The sequence below is a fragment of the Pinus tabuliformis genome, chromosome X, assembly GCF_031772625.1.
Source record: "Pinus tabuliformis cultivar Carrire ecotype Pingquan chromosome X, CPIR1, whole genome shotgun sequence".
In the NCBI taxonomy this organism is placed as follows: Eukaryota; Viridiplantae; Streptophyta; class Pinopsida; order Pinales; family Pinaceae; genus Pinus; species Pinus tabuliformis.
Window position 1 is genome coordinate 839,491,565 of NC_142308.1, and position 10,792 is coordinate 839,502,356.

Sequence of the window (10,792 nt, forward strand, 5' to 3'; positions counted from 1 at the left end):
TTAACTCCTTTGTAGGTTCTGAGAAGGTAAGCACAAGCATAACTTTACAACTAGCAAGATGAGAGAAGGATCTGATGATGCTTGAAGAAGTTGCAAACAAAAAAAAATCTACACACATAGGATCACAAACAATTTCACACACTAAAAATAAACTCTCACACATCTATACTAATATGTACAAAAACAATAACACTCAGGATCCCTCACATATTCCTGGCCCTCCCTTGAGGGAGTCAACCCTGTACCAGCTCTGATGCCATGTTACAAAAATAGAGAGAGCACATTATGACACACAACACAAATCATTCTCATATCTTTATTGATCACAAAGGTTACATATATATAGGATACAAATTACTAACTTCGACAAATCTAGATCCTAAGAAAGTGGATCTATGACTGGGACATGACACAACAACAACTCATACACATGGGAAACAACCACATCTAGAATTACACCTTGGAATACTCACTGACAACTTCTAATACACATGGAACACATGACATGGAAGCATTACTTTCAACACTATAGGTCATCCACCTTCCAGGGTGACAAGAATGTATATCCCACAACCTGTTTGATGGCATTCTTGCATCATTATATCATTTAAGGTACTTTTAATCATTCATTTTCATCGTTGAATATGTATGTTTTTGGAAATTGAAAAATTGTCCAAGGTTAATAAAAATCTATGCAATATTGACAATCCACTTGTCTTCTGGTTCTTATTTCGTTTAATTCTCAAATTATCATATGGGCTCCCATTACATCACATAACATATCACATATGTCTTCATCTATGCCCTGCTTCCATATGTTATCCACTTACAGACATTTGGTGCAAGTGCAAAGGAAAAATAAAAACAATCAAAACGAAAGTTGTTTGTATATGATTCAATATACTCTCACCATTTTTGTGGCACTTGCGTTTTATTTAAAAATAAATAAATAAATTTCAATAATGCATTTAGTTGTTTGAATTGTGGTTGAACTATAATCTAAGACAAAAATTAAAAACCAATTTCTTTATCCAAACAATTCTCCAATCCTTAAATTAATTTTTAAATAAAATAATTCATATTTATAATTTAAATATTTAATTAAATGGCGTAACATATCACATATACTTACTCTTTCCTATTCTACAACTTTACTTAGTTTCCTTTGTAACATATGATATGTTACCATTACAACATTTTGTGTGATTACTAATTAAAATCTCATTATATTAAATTATTATCATTATTTATTAAATATAAATATAATGAAAAAAAGTATTTTTAAATGGTTATCCTTGTCGGCAAAAGTGTGAGGCTAATGAGAAAGATTATAATGAGACAAAGATTGCATTGGATTGATTGATATATCTAATAAAAGGCTAAACTTTTAACCTTGTCGTAATTAATGGATGTAGTCAGTGGGAATTGATTTCAACTGAGTGAAATGGCATTGTGTAGGGTGATTTGTAAGGTTCCATTATATAACAAGATATAAAAATGTGTAGTAATTTTGTTTAAGTTGCTATTATATAATAGTATAGATCAATGTATTGCAATGTCTAGGTGCTCGATGGACATCGGTGTATACTTCTGGTATTTGAAGACTAAATTTCACAGTTTTAGGAATATTTTAAAATTCAAAATAATGTAAAAGTATAAATTAATATTGTTTTTTTAACTAAGTAGTGTTTTATTTAAATATAAAAATAGTTGTATCTCTTAAAATCAATAAATCAATACATAATCTTTAAAATTTATGTTGTTTATTAATTATTTTTATATAATAAATATATTTAAAATAAATAAAATTATTTATGTTCATGTTATTATTTAATTAATTTAAAAAATAAAAATAGATTTATTTTTATAATTATTAGATATATTTTTTTTTCCTAGAAATAATATCTGGATAGATACAAATCCTAACCCGGGCATGTATAAGAATTGACCCCGTCCTCCTATTAGAGAAAGAAAGGGCTTTAGCAATAAAAACTTAACCCATTAAACTAATCTTTTAAGAGTTATCACATATTTAATTTAATATCTATATATTTTAGAACTATAATATTTAAAACCAGAATAATAAAAAATCAATTTCAATCCTAAAAGAATTGCATCAACCATATAATCTCTATTTTTTATTAGCTTTGATGTGACCATTGAAGAAGAATTATACAGCGATATACCCGTATGTATAGCAAATTAATTTAATAATACATTTGAATACATGAGTAAATTAACTCACAAACATTATACTGGTGGAAAAAGTAGGGAGCCCTCATGTGTTTTCTTATGCTCATGTAATTTTCTTTTATTCAAATAATTTAATAATACATTTAAATACATGAGCAAGTGGTCTTAAAATAGTGCATCTATCTTACACTCACTTGGTTGATACAATTTCTCAACTCACACTATTTGAAGAAAATCTCTCATCCAAACTAAAATTTGAGGAATTCGCATGATTTTATTTATTTAATTTAATAATTAAATTTATATTGATTTTTAAGAGAGTAAGGATAACAACACCAATAGTTGTATGTTTGATTGCATAACAGTTGTGCAAATGCAGAATCAACAATCTACAATTACCTGGCTTCCAAGTCACTAATTGAAGCATCGGCATTAGATGGGAGAGCTCGGCCAGGAGTGTGCGATTGAGCGGAAGAAGAGATGGTTGCAGATGTATGTGACGACGACTGAGTATTAGAAGAACCACAACTCAGAAACGCAGGTTCTGTGGGTTCTGGTAACATAATAAAATTAGTTGAAAGCATCAAGTTGACTGTAGACATTGATGGGCGAAGTGATGCCTTGGCTTGTGTACATAACAACCCAACGTGAACGCATCTGAAGGCTTGTTCCCGATCGGGGCCGCAACTTTCAATTACTGCTGGATCAATCATGTCCACAACATTTCCTTGTTTGTATAATCCCCATGCCTGCAGAACCAGAATACATCGTCAAATTGGCATGGCAAACTGTATACGTAATTCATATAAAATGGGTAATTAGTTTAGGTTGAATCACACAAGTTTAATAAATGTTACATAAACTTGATCTCTGAAGAGGTCAAGGTGGTTAGACAAACGGTGGTTACATATAATGAATTCAAAGCTTTTAAAAGGCTTGGGATTCTACAGTGTAATGGGTTACAGTTGAGTTGCGGCTTGGGATTCTACAGTGTAATGGGTTACAGTTGAGTTGCGTTGTGTTGCGTTTGGTTGAAAACTTACTCGTAACATAAAAAAGAGATTAAAATATATTGAATTAAAGATTTTGTGATCTATATCAAATTTTCGAGCTAAATTTAGAACCAGCAAATATGATTTATCATCAATATAATAAACACATATACAAATACAAACCACAACAAATTCCTTAAAAAAACAAAATTGAAATAGTTACTGTATAAATACAAACCCTAACAAAATCCTAAAGAACAAAATTGAAATAGTTATGATACGGGCTTTGCCCACTAACAATGTCGAGACCTTTTATTATGTCATTTACAAATTCCAAGATATTTTAACAATTTTCAGACCTTTTTTACCATGTCTTCAAAATTACCTGACTTTGTGACAAATTTGTTTTAACTACCATAAGAAATGAACTGAATAACATGATCTTAGTAACATAAATATTGTAAATTTATCTTACCCATTCTAAAAGGAACTGCGTTTGAGGGGATAAATTAAAATCCGTGTTTTTTCTTCCACTCATAAGTTCCAGAAGAAGAATCCCGAAGCTATAAACATCAGCTTTAGCAGACAATTGCCCATGCATAGCATACTCTGGTGCCATATATCCTCTACAAATTACAATGTCAGTTTACAAATATATGGAAAAGTAAAAGATATGTAAAAAAGAAAACTGCATTCGTGCATCTTACAAAAAGAAAAGAGTGAAGGCAGGAATGGCATCCTTTGTAATCAATCTTATCACTTGGAAAGTAGTTTAATAAGGACTAGTCTTGACATCCATAGTAAAAGCGATGGAGTAGTTTATGTGTTGAAATCTTACCGAGTTCCAGCAATTCTTGTTTTGACATGAGTTTCGTCTTCATCAAAAAGTCTAGCTAACCCGAAATCTGCTATTTTCGGTTTCAAATTGCTGTCCAACAAAATGTTGCTTGCTTTAACATCCCGATGAATAATCCTGAGATGAGAATCCTCGTGCAAGTAAAGAAGCCCTCGAGTCACTCCAAGTATAATGGAGTAACGCTTCTGCCAATCAAGTTGTCTGCGTTTAATTGGATCTGCATCCACCATGCAGGATATTGAATTATGACGACAATCCTAAGCCTTTTTAAACATTTCAAGGATTGGTTTTCAGGACCTGCTAATTTGAATAAAACAAAACGAGAGTGACTCACCGAATAGCATTTTATCAAGGCTGTTATTGGGTAAGTATTCATAAACCAGCAATCTTTCTGATTCCTCTGCACAACATCCATGTAACCTCACAAGATTTCGATGTTGAATTTTGGCCACCAGCTTAACTTCGTTGAAAAACTCCTCTTTTCCTTGCATAGACCCTAAGGAGAGTTTCTTCACTGCTATTTCGTTTCCCTCTGGAGTAGTTCCCTGAGTGGTTGAGAGAAAATTAAGGTGAAGATTCGCTTAATTTAATTGTCCTCCTAATGTATTTAGGTTTTGACCCTAAGGAGAGTTTCTTCACTGCTATTTCGTTTCCCTCTGGAGTAGTTCCCTGAGTGGTTGAGAGAAAATTAAGGTGAAGATTCGCTTAATTTAATTGTCCTCCTAATGTATTTAGGTTTTGAATTTGTTTTCATTGGACCTATCAATCTACACTGGTATTGTAATACTAGAGTATAAGCTTTGGTAAGGTATGTTACCTTGTATACACTGCCGAATCCTCCCTCACCGAGCTTGTTATCATCATGAAAATTTTGTGTGGCAGCTGCCAATGTTTCCATTTTAAACACTCTGAAATCTTTGGAGAGGTTAGGAATCTCAACTAGGACTTGCCCCTGCCTGATCGGTTGCTCATCTTCATTGATTTGTGAGTTGCCCCCCATATAGTGAACTACAGTACAAATGAAAATTCACAGCTATCTCAGAAATTGCAACAAAGATACATTCAGTGGCCTATATTGGCATATTACAGGATAACAGACAAAATAAAAATAAAAAACGGATTCTCGAATACCTTCATCAGGCCTTCCAAATATAGCATTCTTCAATCGTTTGCGAACTGCAAAGAGGCATATCATCAACAGGAGAAGGAAGCCGCCAAGAGCACCTAAAATTATGGGTATTTTGTTGCTAGACTCTTCTGGAGGCAGGGGATTAGAGGAACCATTGGATTCATATTGAACAAAGCAGCTTCCCGCCAAGCCCTGACCTCCAAGACTTCCCGAATTATCGGTGAACAAAGATTCGATTGCTATTGACAGACATTGTTGGCAGTCATCAAGGGTTATATCTCCCCAGCACTGAGCCAGAGCCAAAATGGGATGCCCCGACGAATCTATAATTGAACGGGAAGCAAATCGATTCGCTGCATATCCAGATACAATATCAGATGATAAAACTGACAAAAGCTGCTCAGCAGCCGCGAGAAAGACATCAGGGTCGGCGGAGACTTTGTTGGGATTTGTCAAATTCACCACAAAAGTATCCACTTCTCCGATAAAGTTATAGTTTTCAAAACGTAAGAAGCAGAAATTTTCCCGAACCCTGCTACCAATACTAGTCCCACAATCCCGTAGAACATCAATCTTTGCTTGTTCTGAACAATTGTAACATTCATCGATCGTTGAGTTCCCGATGCATTGGAGGAGGGCATATACTTGATCAGGACTTTGGCCATATTCACTACTATTAAACCTTCTTAGGGATGCGTCTACATGAAGGATACTCAGCGCTCTATACAAATTGCTCACATACTTACTGCCTTCTGACCTATTGGTGGTGTTGCAGCGAAGAGCCGGCCACGACACTTTGTCTGTACTGCTGCAAATGTGTATGTGAAGATAAAATAGGGAAATCAACATAACCAGGAAAGACCATGAATGCTTTTCGTGGAAGCTCATCATCTTTGTCTTGACTGAAGGCAGGAGGGGGCTTTTTTGAAGCTTAGAGAGGGTTTTTTAATTTCCAATCTGAAAAAACGCTTTCCATTGATAGAATAAGAAAGTACATTGACAGAGATGTAAGCTTTGAGGGGGTTATCCTGTGTTTGCTTGAGAAGCCAGCCCCAGATATTGCAATGGGAAGGAAAGTTTATGCTTTGACAGCAGGCAGGTAAATGTGTCATAAAAGTAAGGGTTTTATAACTCACCACAGATTTTGAAAATCTAATGAACAAAAACGGCCAAGTCAACTTTTTTTTCCCTGTTCTTTGGTTTCCAAAATGAATTACAATCTAATTAACTTAGACAAGCCTTCACTGCTAAAATATTCCAAAAATTACAAACTAATTAACTCAAACAAGGCCCTCGCTGCTAAATCACCATGCTACGATTCATTTTTGTCAAAAATCTAAAGATTTAAATATCATAAATTATTTTAAATAATAAAAAAAACATAGAATTATATTAATATTTACATTTAATTAAATTTTGTTATATATATATATATTCTTCCAAAAACAAATTCATATTTTGTTATATATATATATATATATATATCCCAAAAACAAATTCATATATTTTAGAGAGATAAAAATATATATATTTTATATATACATATTTTTCGTGTGTATTTTTTAAAGATCTACCGAATGACAAAAAATTATCAAAAAATATACACTGCTAGTTCTTACTTTTTGTATCATCAGATCAATAAAAATAACATGAAAGCAGGTTCCATAATTTTTAACTGCTAGTTTCATAGTTTCATGAAAGCAAGGTGGATCTCTTGTCCCAAATTGGTGTATGACACCTCCTGGTTTGTGGGACAAGGGATCCACCTTGTGATGTCCTCAGTGATTGTAAATATTTAATTACCGCAGTTAAACAAATTAGATATTACTATTTAAATTTATACATTTAAGATTTTGATTAAGTTATGCATAAAACAAATGTTTGGGTGATAACAAATCTTGTAACTCTCACATGTCAAGTAGTTAGGATAGGCAGTTACCTATCCCTAACTACTTCCTTGAAGATTTATTTTCCAAGAAGAAATCAAGAGGGTATTGGTCACTAAGATGAAGAAAGGAGAAGTAAAGGAGATGTTTCTGTGTTGATATGTCAGACGGGTCCAGGAGCTAAGTCTGGTTAAGCCCAGATAGTTGTGAAATGATAATACTGGGGGGGAGACTTTGGCCTGAAAGCGAGTCTCATGGTTGGGAGGAAACTTGTCAACTTATAGTTGAAACTTGGTCCAAGAGGACAACTTTAAATTCTACAGAACCAGATAAGTATTTATATCTTGGAACATGAAACATACTATTTTGAAAGAAATAGATGAGTTATTTTAGCAATGTCCAAAGTTTGTCTTTAGAAGTATTTTGGCATATTAGTTGTCTAGCAGGATGTGCAAACTTTAAAGAAAAACTACAATGTGCAAACTTTAAAGAAAAACTACAGTGGAAAAACTATAAAAGAGATTGGAATTTATTATATATATATCTTTATGAATGGAAGTTAGAAAAGCAAGAAACTCTCTGTAAATAATGAAACTGTTAGAAAACCTTCTAGCAAAAGAATTCTTAGTTCTAGAAAGGAAACAATATTATTGCAGACATTCCAGATAGGAAAATCACTGTTGTAGGGTTTCCACACTTTCATACCCTTTAGCTATTAAAAACAAGTGGAACCAGTAGATTAAATTCTACGGCCAATCAGCCTTAATGAGTTCATTCAAAAAGAAAACCCGAAATAAATTCACCTTAAGAAATAAGGCAGAAAAAGAATTTATTACAAATACCATGTGGAAATTAACGCAGAGAAATAGAAATATAACCTAGATATGTATGAAACTTCAGGAAAAGAAGACTAACATGTCCATGTTGTAGCAATAACAGAGGAAAACACATAAAACAAATTCTTGTTGAGGCATGGGTAGACCCCTGCATAGCAGAATAAATGTGAAATTGGCAACGAAACATATAATAATCTTGCGTAAAATACCAAAACCTTAAAAATTGGTTAACTCATTAATGCCCTCATAATACCAGAGAAGGTCAAACCAACTCGGAATGGAAACCTTATAATAACTTTGCAAAACATAGACCTGTGCTGAGTAAGAATTTTGATATCCTTCCAAATACGCATAAATAGATAATAATCAAGCATGCAAGTTACAAAGGTTCGGCATAATAAAGTTCTGATCAAATCAGGAAAGCCAGATTACAAAAATCATCCGTCCACAACTGCCATAAGTTAAATTACAACATGATTTCAAGGGAAAACTAGCAACCCATCTCAGGATTGCATACCCAAAACTTAAATTTAAACAAAATGACGACTTTATGAGCAGAGCCAAGAAATATAGTGCCCTGGGAATCCATACTCTAGAATTCAGAAAACGTATAGACAACCACTGACAAGTTCTACGAATAGTTCAAGGATTAAAAAACAAGCTAGCAAAGTTAAGCCAATGAAACCCTTAAGACTCTAAACCCTTCGTACCAAGAAATTCGCAAATAATTTTTCACTTTACCTAGAGTTTGGATGGGGCATTGAGACTGCAAATTCGTGGACCAGCACAGGGAGGTAAGGTCTCGACCCAGAATGATCATTCTCCTGCTACTAGAAGCCTTCAACGAAACCTAACCGAAACAGTAAGCATTGTTAATTAAAAAGGTAGAGCTAACAAATTTCAGTTGCAAAATGAAAATACTAAAGAAGAAACAGACAACTCATTACTTGGATGGGTATGCTGTGTGAAATTCTTTCAAGGAAGAAGAACCTGGGTCGTCTCGGTGAACTAACCACCCAACAAGCAGTCACGACGAAACTACGATAGAGCAAGGGAGGTAACATCAACAACATGAAGAAGCAAAGGCGAACCAGAGAGAAACCTCGAAGCCATGACCCGGAATCAGGCAGCTCTGCCAAACAAAGAGACAAATCCCAAAATTGCCTGAGGATACGTCGGACAAAGGAATTAAGGAAAATACTCTTAGCCATCCGATGGAGTTGAGCCGTAGAGGACCGTCGATGGGGCGACCATACCAAGAAGGTGATGAACAGCTGGAAAGCAACCAGAATCATCCAAAAGTCTGCTCTCGCCATCTCTTGGGGGTGGGAATCCAAGGTTCAATGTGTTAAGTTATAGAATCATTAAACTTAAATCATGTGAAATATGTATACCATTATTACAACAAATATATATATATATATATATATATATATATATATATATATATATATATATAGATATAGATATAGATATAGATATAGATATAGATATAGATATAGATATAGATATATATATATATATATATATATATACTTGTAATATGCGTAGAATGTGTGTTAAGTAGTAATATTACATGTGGCCATATAATAACTTGGTCATTAATACTTTATAGATGTATGAAATCAAAATTTTGTTTATGTTTTATCATTGTATTGTGGTAATTATTGTTTTTATTAAGAGATGTGACAAGTGGTATCAGAGCGCTGAGGTTGCAAAACTGAGACCTCTAGAACAAAAGAATAACAGTTTTTGTGATGTGCACAGCGACAAAAAGAGCAAAAAGAAAAGAGAAGGAAAAGCAACCAGCATGAGGAGGACTGGGCTTACACCACACAGACCCGTAACAAGAACGAGACCAACATCCTTTCCAAAAGTCAATCCCGAGGTATGGGTACAATTGGGAGAGGAGCCGCGTAATACCAACGCTACCATTTTCGAAATTGTGCAAGAATTAAAAGACGAAATGGTTAGGTTGCAAGCGGATAACGAAAGACTAATGCAAGAACAGGAGAAAATTATGAAAAGTTTGTCTGATAGGCAGAATCAACAGCAACCGATTCCCAATCCTAAACATGGAAACGTGTTCGGAGAGAAGGAATTCAGAAATGAAAACTCGAACAAAAAAAGGGGCAAAGAAAGCTGAGAAGAGGAATCTGATAATGTATCAGAACACAAAAAGCAAAAAAGAAAATTGAGTTGCAATGTGAGTTTCGAAAGATCAAACCTCCCCTCTTTGATGGTGAACAAGAGGAAGTTGTTGAAGCCTGGCTTATCAACATGAATAAGTATTTCCAGTTGTATGAATATGATCATAATTTGAAGGCTTGCTTAGTCATTTATCAATTGCAAGGAAATACCACCTTGTGGTGGGAGGAGGTGAAGACGGTGCGTGGATTTAGTGAGAAGAGTGTAACTTGGGAAAAGTTTCAAAGGTATTTTAAGGAAAAATACTTAACTGGAAGATTTTACGATGAGAAGGCGAAAGAGTTTCATGACCTTCAATTGGGTTAGTTGTCTATAGACAAATTCATAACAAAATTCACATCCTTGATGCGATATGTTCCTTACGAGAAGAGAAAGCAAAAGTGCAGAGATTTACCAGTAGTTTGTCATTATTTATGAAGGAGCGTCTTGGATTTGACAATGCGAAGACCATGGATGAGGTTATATGAAAAGCTCGTCTATGTTATCAGCATAACAGAGCCAAAGGGTGATGGAGGAAAGAAGTGGTCTGATAAAAAGGGAATTAAGTTTGTCTCTGGTAGCAAAGGAAATAAGACTGCTATTAGCAAGGGACCCCATAAAGGTCAATTAAACATAAATATGAACAGAAACTAGCCCAGATTCAAATTTCCAAGTGATTCTAAAACAAATGAACAATCTGGAAAAATTGAAGT

The 10,792-nt window shown here is 34.1% G+C and overlaps 1 protein-coding gene across 1 annotated transcript; it reads right to left on the reverse strand.

The window, feature by feature from the left end:
- Positions 1-2,511: 2,511 nt before the first annotated feature.
- LOC149142362 (cysteine-rich receptor-like protein kinase 15) lies at positions 2,512-6,280 on the reverse strand. The gene is made up of 6 exons (XM_089448508.1): positions 5,173-6,280; positions 4,859-5,049; positions 4,376-4,586; positions 4,024-4,258; positions 3,661-3,811; positions 2,512-2,942 (listed from the first exon to the last, which is right to left on the reverse strand). The coding sequence occupies exons 1-6, from the start codon at positions 6,059-6,061 to the stop codon at positions 2,589-2,591; spliced, it is 2,031 nt and encodes a 676-aa protein (XP_089304634.1). The 5' UTR covers positions 6,062-6,280; the 3' UTR covers positions 2,512-2,588.
- Positions 6,281-10,792: the final 4,512 nt, after the last annotated feature.